This window comes from Meles meles, chromosome 1 (assembly GCF_922984935.1).
Source record: "Meles meles chromosome 1, mMelMel3.1 paternal haplotype, whole genome shotgun sequence".
Lineage (NCBI taxonomy): Eukaryota > Metazoa > Chordata > Mammalia > Carnivora > Mustelidae > Meles > Meles meles.
In genome coordinates this window covers 189440838-189457712 of record NC_060066.1, presented here as the reverse complement: position 1 = coordinate 189457712, position 16875 = coordinate 189440838, and the positions used below count along the sequence as shown (strand labels likewise).

Below are 16875 nucleotides of genomic sequence, written 5' to 3'. Positions count from 1 at the left end.
TTAAGCTGATGGTACAGTTGTCAAGCATGCAGGTTCTGGCATTCCTGGTATTGCTAGAGCCCTGTTATTTCTGTGTCCTGGGGGAAGATGGGTCAGAGATGGATTCTGGCACAGGGCCCACTGGGAAGTTTTCACTGGCAGCTAGTGTGTACATAAATGGGCCTAGCATTCCTCTGGAGGCCCAGTGTTGTGACTTTCAAATTCCAAAGCTAACCTGTATCTACCACCTGTCAGATTTCCTTGGAAACAGTCCAGCTATACTGAACTCCTTTTCAACAGCAAGAGTTGGTTAGGTTGATCAAACTTGAGCAAATTGGAACATGTAAGCGATTTTCCCAGTTGAAATAAAACTTCAATCTATAACCTTTAGTGAAGCAGAAATATTTAGAAGAGTAAGTGGGAGGATGATCATTATGACACATTTTGCCATAAATTTCAGTTTTAGAAATGATTGATACTCAAAAGGTTTCAGAATTTGGCTCTTGGTTGCTACTCAAGAGAAAGGTAGTGAGCTCCCAGTATCCTGATTTTTCAGGTCCTGGAGCTCACGGTTTTGAGTCATGGCTTGTCCTAACACCCCTGGACATTCCTCTTTAGTATTGGTTGAGCAGTCTTCCCTTTGCCCTGTCAATTGGCAACATATACTGTAGCACATTCTTGTCTGGGAATTACCTTGGAGCAAAGTTAGGCTGGGTATTTGTTGAGAATCTTTTGACTTAACAGACCCCAGAATCTCATGGCAGTTAGGGTGGCTAAAACAAAGGGTTATAGTGCAAAGAGAAGACTTTCAAGTTCTGAGCCTGGGCCATCCCTAGACTTGCTGTCTACTGCTTAAATGGAAAGTAGCATTGAATGTAGCAAATAGCTCTCCCTATTTGATTCTAGCTTTCAAACCAATTTATTCCTCTGGCTACAGGCTTAGGAAACCTGGCAAGCTTAGATATTGCAGAGTGTGACAGAAGCAATCCTTTAAACTGGAAAAGTGGACTTCCTGAGGTACACTTAAAAGTTCTCCACTTAATCGGGTGTCTAGGTGGCTCAGTGGATTAAGCCTCTGCCTTCGGCTCAGGTCATGATCTCAGGGTCCTGGGATCGAGCCCTGCATGGGGCTCTCTGCTCAGCAGGGAGACTGCTTCCTCCTCTCTGCCTGCTACTCTGCCTACTTGTGATCTCTCTCCCTCTGTCAAATAAATTTTTTAAATCTTCAAAAAAAGTTCTCCACTTAAGAGCCACAACTGCCTTCCCCAGAGTATCATATCAGAGTTTTTGGATCACTGTGGTTTACCCTACAGGAATACACTGTCCCTTTGTTCTAGACTGCAGGAGCTTCAGCACTATCCTCTTGGCAAAGTCTTATTTGGACAATGAAGTCTTGTAGGATCTTTCTAGGGAGCCCTCCCTTGCTCTTCCCTACCTTCTGAAGGCAAGGAGCTTTCCCTCTTAAAAGAGAGTGGGAGTTCCAGCCATGTTTTTGGAAAAGACCAATAGCTTGTTAAGGGACGTGATCATATACTTTGAAGTATATGAGTAGGTGTTTTGTATAGTCTCTGTTATCTTATTTAATTGCATCTTTTTTTTAAGATTTATTTATCTGACAGAGATCACAAGTAGGCAGAGAGGCAGGCAGAGAGAGAGGAGGAAGCACACTCCCTGCTGCACAGAGAGCCTGATGCAGGGCTTGATCCCAGGACCCTGGGATCATGACCTGAGCTGAAGGCAGAGGCTTTAACCCACTGAGCCACCCAGGCACCCCTTTAATTGCATCTTCACAGCATTCATGTGAAGTAGTTTATCTGTTACTTTCAATTGCACATAACAAACCACCAGTTAAATTGGCTTAAATAAGAAACCTGTAACATGACAAAGAATTCTTGATTTAATATGGCTCCAAGGTTTGTTAATGCAGTGATTTTTAAAGTGATAATACCAACAAAGCAGGTTCTTCCAATGACTTTCCTCTGCTATTCTGTGTTGGTTTATCCTCATGTTAGTTTGCCTCAGGGTCCCAAGGTGGCTACTGTAATTCCAGAAAGGAAATGCTGACAGAATAGTGTGTAACAGAAAAGGTACTAATTTTTCCTTACATTTAATTTTAAAGTAAGGAAATCCTTGGAATCCCCAGCAGATCTGGCCTCCTGTCTTACTAGAAATGGGTCATCTTCTCACTCCTATCATTGGCAAAGCAAATGAGATCATCCATCTTGAGTAGCTTAGATTAATTACGAGTTACCCTCTGAGCAGTTATTCTGCTTCATCAGTCTGGATTAGAAAGAAAAGTCTGGTCTGTGATGAGGGCTCCTGGGTAGGTATCCAGCAGTGTCTTCTCTACTTGGGTATTCTGGCTTTTAGAGATGTAGGTATAGAGTGCCTTTTGGAATCCCATAGAATAGCGAAGGGCCTTCAGTCTCAGCTCTGTCCCTATGGCCAGTATATTTTATATTGTGTTCTGCTGCAATACAAAATAACTTTCTGCTATGTAAAAACTCCTGATGGTCTGAGAAGAGATTTGAATTCAAGTCAAATTGAGTAACTTCAACCCACATAAAAGAGGATTCTATCCAGTTGCTGTTATCATCCAGTGATGGTGTTTCTCTAGCTCAGGAAACCTAGGAATGCAACTTTCAGAGGGCACTGATTTCCTTGTCCCTCAGATGTCTGCTATTTTATAGTTCTCCCTTCTGAAAGCAACCAGTGCCACAAAGGATGAGGGCAGAGTTTTTGCCTGCTTCCTGAGCCCCATTCTTGACAGCCCACATACTCATCCATTCATCCCACAAATCAGGGAATGTTGCAATGTCCCAGGCACTGGCACTGTTCTAGGCATTGGGTCTATGACAAAATAGACAAAGACCCTGTTCTATGGCCTTAAGAACCAACTTGTTTGGGAATGAAGTTACCCAAAAATAGGGTGTGCATGTGGTTGGGGGAGAGCCTCCTACAGTTTGCTTTTGATAGAATCACTAGACCTCTTGCCTTCCCACTTTTTGATATTCTACAATTAACATACCTTTCACATGGGCTCACTCTAAAGAGGTGGTGGGGTCCCTGAATAGCAGAGGTAGGTGGGAAGGCATGGTTGATACTAAATCATACTGAATTAGGAGATCAAAATCCTGCTTAATCAAGGTCAACAGAGAAGTCCGGCCTACCTCAAGGGTTCATCGCCATCACAATGACTATTCTGGGAGATGACAAGCCAGCAATCACTTAGGGAATCAGTTCCAGAATGTGAGTGAGGGTATGACAGATGCTTGTACAAGAGTTGATGTTTACCCTGTCGGGATGCTGCTACTGACTTGGATTCTGTATATAGGTATTGAAAATAACTTTTAGGATAGTGTTTCATCTGGTGACATTTGATATTTTGAAATTGATGTTCTTAAAGGGTTAATGTTGGGAAGAAGTGAGGCAAAATTGAAATCAGATGACAGTTTGAATCCCATCCATTTATGAAACGTTTACTCTAAGGTAGGTGCATCTCATAAGAGTTTTAAAATGTTAATGATAGTAAACTTTATTCACTACCGTTAAGTTACAGAGGGTTCTGGTTTATGTACATTCCCTAACCTCACAACAGTTATGTAAGACGTTAGTCTCTCCATTTCTCAGATAAGAGGCTCAAGTGACTGATCCAAAGCCCCACAATGATTGGGGGGAACTGAAGATAGGATACATTTTCTTTTTATCCCAAACTTTAAAAAATGAAATACTTTGATTTTTATAAGTCTGAAGAACGTTACTGATATTTAGGGACTTAGGCAAAAATCATGAATCTTCAGTCTGAATAGTATTACTTTTCATTAAAGCAACATATCAAGGATCTGCTATTTACTAGTGAGTGTTCTGGCCATGGTAAGCTTATAAAACTTGCAAGCTAGTGCAGGAGGGGGCACACAAACTTGTAAGTAAAACAAATTACAGATGGGGAGGATTATTAGGGGAATGCTGTAATAGAAAAACGGGCCGCCACCGTAGATAAGTGGTCCGGAAAAGACCTCAGATTAATCAGGCTGAGATAAAGAAGTGGACAGGGGAGGGAAGAAGAGAGGGTGAGAGTGAAGGGAAAGGATAGGTTCTGTTCCTGGCCAAGAGAACCAAGAGCAGAGGGGCGCCAAGTCGGAAAGGGATGCCTTTTCCCGGTAGTGGGAATTAGAAGCAGACTAATATAGCTGTAGTATAGTGATAGGGAAAGACTTGCTTGAGAAAGGAAGGGTCCGTTTACGCGGTGCGTTTTGGCCCTGCAAAGAGTTTGATCTCAGTGTGATGTGACAAAACGCTATTAAAGCGTTTTAAACAAGGAAGTTATCCGACGTGATGTTTGTGTAATGTCTCGTTTCTTTTTTTTTTTTTTTAATTATTTTGTTTGCGAGAGAGAGAGAGATCACAAGTAGGGGGAGGGGGATGCAGGCTCCCTCCTGAGCAGAGAGCCCGATGTGGGGCTCGATTTCGGAACCCTGAGATCGTGACCTGAGCCAAAGGCAGAGGCTTAACCCACTGAACCACCAGGCGCGTCTAATGTCTCGTTTCTTAATACTCTTTCCCCAAGCTAAATTGTCCAACTCCCCCGCCCGCCCATGGTTGTCAAAGCAACAGACTTGGAGTGATCAATTGCGGTGGTCACTTGACCGCTTACTGAAGAGGCGGCGCGAGGTGCCGCCCAACCTGGGCGGGGCGGGAGGGCTCCGTAAGAAGGGTGGCTCTTCCCCAGAAGTGCTCGGTCCCGTTACTCCGCTGCGGGTCCCGGCCTAGCATCACGGACCGGCCACGCTCCCCGCACGCTCCTCCCCAGGTAAGATGCACCGCCCTCTGCGACGTCGCCTACGGCAGGCACCGCCCCAAGCTGGGATGGTGCTGAGTCCAGCTCCTCCGAGTTGTCTCCGGCAGGCACGGCCCTGCGGCAGACGGTAGGAGGGCCCGCCCACCGCGCGTGCCCCAAGCTCCGCCCAGCCTCCGCTCCCCGGCACCTCCCCCGCGTCTTCCGCGCCGGCCGCGCCCGCACCGACGTCGCGCCCGCTGGCTTGGGGCGGAGGAGCGGAGAGGCGAGGCTTGGACGTCGGGCGAGCCCGGGCAGCGGAACTGACGCCAGCGGGCTTCCGGGGGCGGACCCTGGGGAGGTCGGCGGCAGCGCCGCAGTCGTGGAGTGGCAGTGCGAGCGTAAGCGGCCGCGGGCGACCCTAAGTTCCGCACGGGGCTCGCTCTCTCTCGTCTCATGCTTCTCCTTCCTCTCGCATAGTCGCGTGCTCCCTCCCCGCGGCGGCTCTTCCCGACGAGATCTTTCGGAGTGCGGTTGCTGAAGAGAAGCCATCGCCACCTCGTCTTGGGGCCGAGTGAGGGTGCCTGTCGCGCCGCGTCGCCCCCTGCGCTGCCTCTTTGCCCCCAGAGGTGGGCGCTCTTCTCGTTCGAAGCACTCCCCCCAGCTCCATGAATGGAAATCGGCTCCGCAGGTGAGCAAGTCCGAGCTGCTTGGCCCAGAGGGCGGGGGGAGGGGGGTGCCCCAGAGCATCGTCTCTCCCTCCGCCCCAACCCAGGTGCGCGAGGTGAGCGCGGTCCGGGCGGCTCCTCCTCCCGCCCGCCGCCCGTCCCTCCTCCGCCTCCCCGCAGCCCCGCCGCAGTTCCCCGGGGCCACTGAGTAGGCAAAACTGTGGGGAGGGGACACTGCTTAAAGGATTGAAGTTTGGGGTTCTCCAGACGATATTACTCTATTTTCTCGAGTCTAGAAGCGTTTGTCGTCTGTTTTGTTATTCCGATTGAAGGTGTAACGGTGTGCGCGTCCTTTAACTGGGTTGTGTGTCCCAAGGAGGCACTGGGCGGTCGGCTCTCTTACCTCTTAAGGTAGTTGTGAAACGACATGAAGATAACGGTGAGAATTAAGTTTGAGATAGGTGTAAGCGCAACGTCAAATGCAAGATGGCATTTCCTCCATCTCCGAGTTCCCTTCTGATGTTTGCAGTATGGTATATAGTTGCCGAGGATTTCAGAAATGTCATATCGTTCCGAATTACTGCTTACGTGAGGAGGTGGATCTTTTTTTTTTTTTTAAGATTTTATTTATTTATTTGAGAGAGAGAGCATGAGAGGGGAGAAGGTCAGAGGGAGAAGCAGACTCTCCAAGGAGCAGGGAGCCCGACGTGGGACTCGATCCCAGGACTCTGGGATCATGACCTGAGCTGAAGGCAGTCGCTTAACCAACTGAGCCACCCAGGCGCCCCGAGGAGGTGGATCTTAAGATTGCTGACAGTATATTCTTTTTTCATTCCCTATCCCGTAGAGAAGCGGTTATTATATTCTTGGAAATTGGGGATTTAAAAAAAACTGCTTTCTCTCCTTCGGAAAACGGCAGTCTTGAGAAAAACTGCAGCATGGGCAGTGCTTAACTTGAAAAAGAATTACCATTCTTTATGATTCTGAAGTAACTGATTGAGAGACATAAAGTAGGTGTTACATAATGGCTTGCTTTCCAAAGGGTCATACTTAGTATGTTAAGTGTGATGATGTGTGCTTCATCCAGATGGTAACACGTTTATAAGTTAATTTTCAAAACATTGGGGTGGGGGTGGCTTGTTACTGATGGGATCACAAATTCCTGAATTTCACATCTCTTTTTGCCAGTTTGGGAAGTACTTGAATATAAGAAAAACTTAAATAATAAAGGAAACCAGTGACCTAATGATAATAAAGGATCTGTTGATTAGGTTAAGAAGTATAATTTTCGATTGCTTCAGTGGCTCAGTCGTTAAGCATCTGCCTTTGGCTCAGGTCATGATCCTAGGGTCCTGGGAACAAGATCCGCATCAGGCACCCTGCTCAGCGGGAGTCTGCTTCTCCCTCTCCCACTCTCCCTGCTAGTGTTCCTCTCTCCTTGTGTCTCTCTGTCAAATAAATGAAATCTTAAAAAAATTTTAAAAAGTATAATTGTCAGGAAATGCTGACAGCACAAATTTGTAGAGGTAGGATGGGGAGAAGTGATTATTGCAAGTTTTATTATGTGAAATTTTCTCTGATCCTTTTCCCTGATTCTCTTTTGTATGCTTCATTTTTTTATCTTCATATTTTTTTAAAAAACTTTAGATTGTGAAGAGTTTTAGGCTTTGATTTATCATTGATTTGTATATTTCTGAAACTGCCCTGCCTTTGTTTTTTAATTTTGTATCATACTGTTTAGTGAATATGATGGTCTAGGGCTATAAGATGACTTTTATATAAGTGTTCTGGTGTCAAGCCTGCAAAACAAAACATGAACGTTAAACAATTTATTAATCACCCTGAGTTTTAAAGATAGTTTTGAGGGTTTTCAGGTTTTTTTAGTTCTTTTTCTCTTTTGGGTTTTTCATATGAAATTATGCCCCAGTGTGTGGACAACGTCTTAGAAAATATTTCTGAAGTCCAATCACCTAGCCCACTGGTCCAACTACCCAAGCATGATTCAGTAAATGCTCCTGTGAATTCTTGAGCTATAGATAAGTTTTACATCTTGTTTTTGTGTATGCCATTGCTGAAATATATACCCATTTAACTATTTTCCTATCTGGGGAGGTAGAATCAGATAATATTAACCATATGCTTAGATATCTTGAAATTCAAAGTTTGCTTTTCAGTGCAGTTTATACATGATTAAGTGTAATGTAATAATGAATATAAAGTATAATATGGCTCAAAATTGTCACCATCAAAAACAAAATTTTCATTCTTCCTGAGGCTTACATACAGTTGTTACGCTGCATATGAAATTGAAAGCATAGTTGGGCAAAACATGCAACTGAGTTTTAAATGAAGAATTTGATAGGTACCAGGGCACCTGCTTGGCTCAGTTGGAGAGTGAGACTCTTGCTCTCAGGGTTTTGAGTTCAAGCCCCACATTGGATATGGAGATTACTTAAAAATAAAACTAAAAAGGGAATTTGACAGGTACATATTTTGGTTTAAAATATTTTAGACATGGGCGCACCTTGATGGCTCAGTCCATAGAGCCCAGGATACTTGATCTCATTTGTGAGTTTGAGCCCCACTTTGGATGTGAAGATTACCTAAAAACATTTTTTTAGACATAAGTGTTCTCTGATAGTTTGTTGCGTCAGTGTTGGATCTTTGCACCAATTTTGTTCTAAGGTATGTGTGTGTGTGGAGATTCTTAGGTATTACTGTATGAAAGGATATTTTAAATTTTAGTTGTTAGGAAGATACATAGAAAACTTTATTTAGGGGCGCCTGGGTGGCTCAGTGGGTTGGGCCGCTGCCTTCGGCTCGGGTCATGATCTCAGGGTCCTGGGATCGAGTCCCGCATCGGGCTCTGCTCGGCGGCGAGCCTGCTTCCCTCTCTCTCTCTCTGCCTGCCTCTCTGTCTACTTGTGATCTCTCTCTGTCAAATAAATAAATTTAAAAAAAAATTAAAAAAAAAACTTTATTTATATTGGAGGACTTGGAGTTAGGATACAAATGCCATATAATTGTTTCTTGGTGAATCATTCCTCACTAAAGTTAGTATGTCTTTTTTTGCATGTAATATTTTAAGTTATTTTTTAAGGTGTCTTGTACATTGTACTGACTTAGAACTTTGTGAACTTTGATTTAACCAGAGAAGCTGGCACAGTTGTTTTTTTGTTGTTTGTTTTTTTAAGATTTTATTTATTTATTTGACAGAGACACAGCGAGAGAGGGAACACAAGCAGGGGGAGTGGGAGAGGGAAAAGCAGGCTCCCTGCTGAGCAGCGAGCCCAACGTGGGACTTGAACCCAGGACCCTGGGATCTTAACTGGAGCCAAAGGCAGACACTTAATCTACTGAGCCACCCAGGTGCCCCGGTTAGGGGAACTTCTGATGAAACCCTATTTTTTTATAGTTTAGTTACATTTGGACTGAAAGTATATTTTAATTCTAAATACGTGTGAATAGAAGCAGCAGAAATGTTCATTGAGATATCAGTTCTCCTGAGTAATAGTGTTTTAGAACCTTACTACTCTAGTCTGTATTTTTAGGTGAAGTCAGACTGTTGTTGAGGGCAGAAGAAATTGTAATCACCTACCAATGGAAGAAAAACATTTACTGTTATTTTAAATTAACGATTTGCAAAGTGATTTGATATGTTTGGTAGTTGTATACAGTTTTGCAGGAGTGAATAGACCATGTTTCTTAGTGATACTTTTTTTTTTTTTTTTTTGAGATTTTACTTACTTATTTGACAGAGAGAGATCACAAGTAGGCAGAGAGGCAGGCCAGAGAGAGGGGGGGAAGCAGGCTCCCTGCTGAGCAGAGAGCCCAATGTGGGGCTCCATCCTAGGACCCTGAGATCATGACCTGAGCCAAAGGCAGAGGATTAACCCACTGAGCCACCCAGGCGCCCTCTTAGTGATACTTTTAAGTTCGTGTTTGGATCTGCAAAGTGATTTTAAGGCTCTGCATTTCTCTAATAATAAAATCTAGGGTCACCTGGGTGGCTCAGTCCATTAAGTGTCTAAGTCTTGCTCTCAGCTCAGGTCTTAGTCTCAGGGTCATGAGTTCAAGCCCCACATTGGGCACCACACATGGAATTTACTTAAAAAAAAAAAAATAATAATAATAATCTGGAAAAATCATTTGAGAATAAGTTCCAAAGGAACAAAAGTTATGTGTATGGAAACTAAGTTTGAATATGAGTAAAAGGTGTGGATTCAAAATACTAAAATATATAATGCCATTAGGGTCTCAGTTTAGTATTTAATCTTTTTGGGGTGCCTGGGTGGCTCAGTGTTTAAGCGTCTGCCTTTGGCTCAGGTCATGATCCCAGAGTCCTGGGATCAAGCCCCGCTTGGGGTTGCCTGCTTGGTGGGAGGCCTGATTCCCCCTCTTCCACTCCCCCTGCTTGTGTTCCCTCTCTTGCTGTGTCTCTATCAAATAAATAAATAAAATCTTTTTAAAAAAAAATCTTTTTTAATTACTTTGGGATATGTTTTCTCGCTTTTAGATTTTTGCCTTGAAGAAAAATTGTCAAAATGCTGCTCTGTCTGGAGGGCATGAATTTGACATGCAAAAGGTTTTTCTGCTTGGTTGCCACTTAAATTTTAGCTTGTACTGTTCTTAAATGGCCATCATTACTTTTTCTCTACTATTTGTTGCTCTTGACCGGCAATGGGTCTTAAAAATATGCAAAATTATTTTGATTTTTGTTTTAGAATTGAATTAAATTTTTTTTTTCTCCTGAGGGAAAAATTGAAAAGGAGGCAAGAAACAACTTTGTTGTTCTAAACAAAGACTTAAAGGAGAAAAAGAATATATATGTAACTCTCAAATGTAATTTGATTAACATGGTGGAAACTTTTAAACTTTATCCATGATTCCGATACCCTGATCACTCTTTAAATTTCTAAGCCAGATTTCAAACAAATATCTATTTAAAAAAAAAATTAAGGAATTAAGTAATTTAGGAAAGCTGCTAGAATGAATGAAATTATTTCAAGATGCTGCTCCCTTTTGCTCTTTTGGAGAATTTTATGTACTAAGTTGTGAATTTAGATTTAGTTTATATTCATTTATGTTTTCCAGTGGGAACAACTGTGTTTGTTTGGTTCTTTCTATAAGCGAGGCCTGATAGCATGCAAAGAGGCCTGGGGCTCTGTAAAGGGGGCATTTCCTGGAAGAGTTCTCTGCTATATATGGAAAAACTGTAGTTTAGAATTCTTGCTGTCATAAACTATTGTATTCTAGTTGAAGACTGCTTTTCTTCATTTTATGGCCATCTTTTTTCACACAGGTTCTTACAGTCTTCAGATATCTGAGGGTCTACGTGAAAGATGAAATAATTAAATATTTGTTAATCTAAGAAAACACTTTCTCATAATACTTAAAATTGGGATCTAAAATAATTTATAAGGTTTTTTTTGATAGTTGGGAGAATAAGATAAGTGATAGTTCATTTGGGGGGAAGATAAAACTAAAAATATAGTTTATTTAAGAATAATATCCTTTCTAAATCTATGTAGTCTCAGTTTGTTGGGATAAACAGCATTCACCAGACATTCCTACTTCTAATTCAGTTGTCTAGGATACCCAACAGACCCCCATTCTTGGCTCATTAACAAAACAGATGTGGGAAAGAATATTGTGTGGTTTTTCAACCATAATGGTAATGCTGTTAGGATACATGAACAGCCTTTCTGTATTTGGAGTTTCTGTAGTTTTCTGCCATTATCTGTGTTAATATTAATAACTTTCTTTGGCTACCCATTGCTTTAAAAAAAAAAAAAAGACTATTGAGATTTAGCAAAACCATGTCATACAACTGATGTTTTCTCTTAATGTGGGCTTTTTGTCCTTTGATTACAATAAAAAATTATTTACATTATTCTGAAATAATAGTGAAATAATTTGGAAGAATTCTTTATTTTGAAATCAGCCAGTCTTTTTCCTACATTGTTTCTAAGTTGTCAAGTTCTCAAGAAATCAGAAGGTATCTATAGAATATAAATATGGTATATTTTATGTTTTTCATTTGTGGAAGAAATTTTGTAAGAAAATGTTCTCAGTTGTTGGCTTATATACATAGTACTATCTTTAAGTCATTACCAATACTTGATATTTTAACTGATTTCTAAATCATCTGACAAAAGAAGTTCATTAGTGTATCTGAATTTTTAAAAAAGTTTAAAGAATAGATTGAAAAATGGGTTATACTTTAGCAATGAAGTAATTTTTTCTTTTTTTTTTTTTTTAAATTTTTATTTCTTTGACAGAGAGAAATCACAACTAGGCAGAGAGGCAGGCAGAGAGAGAGGAGGAAGCAGGCTCCCTGCCAAGCAGAGAGCCCCATGCGGGGCTCGATCCCAGGATCCTGGGACCATGACCTGAGCTGAAGGCAGAGGCTTTAACCCACTGAGCCACCCAGGCGCCCCAATTTTTTCTTTTTTTAAAAGAAACTTCTGGTTTCTAAATTAAGACTTGATTTCTATCTGTATATTTACCATAAGAGTGGCATCCCTCTAAAGTTACTCAAAAATTTTCTGAAATTTTTGCTTGGCTGATCACCGTTTTTCAGAAGCTACCCAACCTTTAATTACAAAATAATCTCAAGGCATTTCCATAGTGCAGCATATACTTGCGTAATGTGCTGTCTTGTTTTCAAGGGGGCAAAATGCCTTTTTAACAATTATTCCTCAGTACTGCCATCTGAGAAATTTTACCCTTAGCAGGCTGAATTTCTATAAGTGATTATTTAGCGATAGTGAAATACTAAATGTAATATGGTAGGGGCGCCTGTGAGGCTCAGTTGGTTAAGCGACTGCCTTAGGCTTGAGTAGTGATCCCAGAGTCTAGGATGGAGTCCCACATGGGCTCCCAGCTCTGCGGGTGGTATGGTTCTCCCTCTGACCTTATCCCTCTCATGTTCTCTCTCACTCTCTCAAATAAATTAATTAAAAAATAAATGTAATGTGGTAATAGTGCACTGTTTGTACAGATTCATTGAGTGAATAGGTAGAATTAGGTGGGAGGTTACTAAAATCTCATGCTAATGTTTAGTGCTTAGCCTTGTGGGTTTATGTAGTAAACAGGCATTTTATTATGTCAAATTTTGACACCAACCCAATATATTTTTCCAAAACATATCAAATTTTTTCTTGGGTATAAAAATATTTATTTATTATTTTTAAAATGCAAACTATAGGAAAGTCTAAAATAGAAAGTGAAGGGGCACCTGGGAGGCACAGTGGCTTGAGCCTCTGACGCTTGGAGTCAGCTCAGGTCACGATTTCAAGATTGTGAGAGATTGTACCCGGCAGTGGGCTCCTTGCTCAGTGGAACCTGCTTGTGACTTTCTCTCCCTCTACCTCTGCCCTTCCCTTTGTGCTCTTTCTCTCTCAAATAAACAAATAAATCTTCAAAAAAAAAAAAAAAAAAAGCAAAAATAATATCCCATCATCTGGATAAAACCATTGCTAATTTTTTTCTTGTATATCTTCCCAGACATCCATCCATCATATTAATTGTTTTTAACCTGTTTTTTCTACTCAGTAATGTGTCCTGGACATTTTCTCCACAATAATGCTTACATTTTTACAGCAATATGATAGTCTTTACTCAGTACATATTTAACCAATCTAATTGATGGTGGTTTAGGTTTCTTTCTTTTTTGTTTTTCATTATAAATAAAACATTATAAATAAAACATGGGGCACAAGCCCCATGTCAGGCTCTGTGCCCAGTGCAGAGGTAGCCTCAAAGATTGGGCACCTGGGTGGCCCAGAGGGTTAAAGCCTCTGCCTTCGGCTCAGGTCATGATCCCAGGGTCCTGGGATGGAGCCCCGCATCCGGCTCTCTGCTCAGCAAGAAGCCTGCTTCCCCCTCTCTCTCTCTGCCCGCCTCTCTGCCTGCTTGTGATCTCTGTCTGTCAAATAAATAAAATCTTTTAAAAAATAAGTAAGTAAATAAATAAAACTTTTGTAAGTATCTTAGTATGTATGTTTGCATAGTGGTCCAGTGATTGCTTTAGGATAAATTCCTAGAAGTGGAAATGAGATATATTTCATGAATATTGAAGCAGAAGTTCCCAGTGAAAATCCATTATTTTCCTAATAGGCAGTAGTATAAGCTGTAGTTGATTTATTCACTGCTTTTCCTCATTCGCATTTGCTGCAGGCTGTTATTTAGCTTTGGACTCAAAACTAGTACATGTTAGACTGTTAGGTCAGTGGACAACATATACACAGATACCCTTTGAATACGTATTGTTTTATATTTGAAGTTTAATGTTGGTTAGTTGATATTAGCCCATACTTCCTATAACTACTAAAAGAAACATTTGAGGTGGAGAGAGTTTCCAGATAGTGCTTTGTATTTCTGTGTATTTAGATATAATTAGATCCAGTGGGCAATATATGTATTTGTTAAATAACTGAAATGCGTTTCACTGGGTGTATAATTTGTTGTATTCATTAATTTACATTAAAATATTTTTTGGATACTTGATGATTTTATAATAACAGTAGTTTATAATAACAGTAGTGGTAGTAGTTACATTGCTTATTCATGAAACAATTTTGTGTTTTTTTTGCCATTTTGTATAAATAGCACCCAGCAAAATAATGGGGGGAAAGATTGGCCGTGTGATGTAGTATACAAAGCATTGATTTTAGAGACAAATCCTGGCTCTTAAATTAACTGACTTGATAATGATGTGTCACTGTAGATTCAGTGATTGTAACAAATTTATCATTGTGGTGTGGGGATGTTGATTGGGAGGCTATGGGTATGTGTGGGCAGGAGGCATATGGGCAGTCTACCATCTGCTTGAATTTGCTGTGAACCCAAAATTGCTTTAAAAAATAAAGTCTAGGGGTGCCTGGGTGTTTCAGTTAGTTGGGCACCAGACTCTTGGTTTTGGCTCGGATCGTGAGGTCAAGCCCCATGTCAGGCTCTGTGCCCAGTGCAGAGGTAGCCTCAAAGATTTTCTTCTCTCGCTCCCCCTCTGCTCCTTCCCCTGGTTGTGTATACACATGTGCACTCTCTCTCTGTCTCTCTCAAATAAATACAAATATATTTTTAAAAAGTCTGTTAAAAAAGTTAACTGTGGGGCGCCTGGGCATGTCAGTGGGTTAAAGGCTCTGCCTTCAGCTCAGGTCATGATCCTGGGATTGAGCCCCGTGTTGGGCTCTCAGCAGGGAGCCTGCTTCCCCCATCTCTTTCTGCCTGCATCTCTGCCTACTTGTGATCTCTGTCTGTCAAATAAATAAATAAATAAAATCTTAAAAAAAAATTTTTTTTAAAGTTAACTGTGACTTTGGGTGGTGCATTTAATCTTCCTTAACCTTAATTTCCTCTTCTGTACAATGGGATGGTAAAAAGAGTTTTTAAATATATGCAAAGGAAATGGCACTTCTTTTCTTCCTATTTTTTAAGACTTATTTTATAGAGAATTGAGGATGTATACAAATAGGTAGAATTATGTAATAAATTACCATATACCCATCACCCAAACCCAACAATCATCAACCCACATCCAATTGTGTCCCTTCTAATTTCCCATCCTTTGTATTTTTTGAAGTATATTCTTCTCATAATACTATTTCATTCATAAATATCTACTATTTACAGAAGATACAGGCTTTTTAAATAAACCATAGTACCATTATCACAGCAAAATAATAATAATATATATCAAATATCTAGTCAGTGTTCAAATTCCTGCTTGTCTCAGCTATACTTTTGTTTTCATTTGCCTTTTATTTATTTTCTCATTTTTGAGTTTGGATCCAAATATGTTTCACTGATTCCTATTGATTGTCCTTTTTAAATTCCAGTATAATTAATATGCAGTGTTATATTAGTTTCATGTGTACATTATAGTGATTCAGCAATTCTATACATTACTCAGTGCTCATCATGATAAGTATACTCCTAATCCCCTTCACCTGTTTCACCCATCCCTCACCCCCTTCCTGTCTAATAACCACCAGTTTGTTTCCTGTATTTAGTAGTCTGGGTTTTTGGTCTCTTTTTTCTTTTGTTATGTTTCTTAAATTCCACGTATGTGTGAAATATGGCATTTGTCTTTAACTAACCTGTTTCATATAGCATTATACTCTCTAGATCCATCCATGTTGTTGCAAAGGGCAGATTTTTTTCTTTTTTATGTCTGAGTAATACTCCACTGCAATGGCGCGTGTGTGTACACATACCACCTCTTTTTTATCCATTCATAATTGATGTATCTTTCAAGTGTCTTTTTAATCTGTAAGCTTTCTGTCCTTTCCCCCACCATGTGGTTTATGGATTGTTTGTCCTTTTAGAGTTATCACAGTCTATATTTTGCTGTTCCATCTACATTGTATAATTTAACATGTTCCTTTCAATTTCCTGTTAATTACTAGGACCTAAAGTCTTGATCATGTTCAGGGCATTCTTTTTGAATTTACTCCACTGAAGTTTTGGTTTCCTCACTTTGCTGAAATTGCTCTTATCAAGGTCAACACAGAGTTCACTAAACCCAGTAGTCAGTTCCCAAATCTTCATTTTATTTGACTTCATTTGATTAAGTTGCTTACTTATTGAAACACTTTTTTTTTAGATTTATTATTTAATTTTTAGAGAGAGAGAGAAAGCCTAAGCAGAAGGGGCAGAGAGAGAGGGAGAAAGAATCTCAAGCGGACTCTGAACTGACTGTAACCGACACAGCGCTCAGTCTCATTACCTTGAGATCATGGCCTGAGTTGAAACCAAGATTTGCATACTTAACCAACTGTACTACCCAGGTGCCCTAAAACACTCTTTTTTCCATTTCTTTCTGGGTAACACTGTCTCCAGGTTTTCCTCAATCTTACTGGATACCGCTTTTCTGCTTCCTTCTATGCCCTCTTCATTTTCCCAATCTCTAAACATTGGGAGTATTCCAGGGCTTAGGGTTCTTCTGTATCCTACCACAGTTTGGGTAGTCTCTAGTCCAGTAGTTTCAAATACCATCAGTATGCCGAGGACATTCACATTTATGTCTCTAGCCTGGACCTCTCTCTTGAACTTTACACCCATCTAACTGCTTACTAGACATCTCATTGTATAGACGCATCAAACTTAGCATGTCCTAAAAATTTTCTTGATTTCCTCTCTGAATTTACTCCAGTCACTGGGTCTTTCTTTCTTTCTTTTTTAAGGTTTTATTTAGTTATTTGAGAGAGAGAGCAGGTGCATGAGAGAGAGAGAGAGAGAAAGAAAGAGAGCACAAGCTGGGGGAGGGGCAGAGGGAGAGAGAGAGAAGAAACAGACTCCCTGTTTAGCAGGGAGCCTGATATGGGGCTCCATCCCAGCACCCTGGGATCATGACTTGAGGTGAAGGCAGACGCTTAACTGACTGAGCCACCCAGGTGTCCTCCCGATCACTGAGTCTTTCCTGACTCAGTAAATGACACTTCCATTCTT

General features: G+C 40.9%; 1 protein-coding gene across 3 annotated transcripts in view; it reads left to right on the top strand.

The window, feature by feature from the left end:
- Window positions 1–5310: 5310 nt before the first annotated feature.
- AGO3 (argonaute RISC catalytic component 3) overlaps window positions 5311–16875 on the top strand; it is a 138349-nt gene continuing 126784 nt past the window's right edge. For 2 of the 3 annotated variants that reach the window (XM_046003051.1, XM_046003044.1), the window contains exon 1: window positions 5311–5444. In XM_046003051.1, the coding sequence (XP_045859007.1) occupies window positions 5426–5444 (19 nt within the window). In that variant the 5' untranslated portion in view covers window positions 5311–5425. The remainder of the gene's footprint in view (window positions 5445–16875) is intronic. The other variant, XM_046003069.1, reaches the window with a different exon arrangement.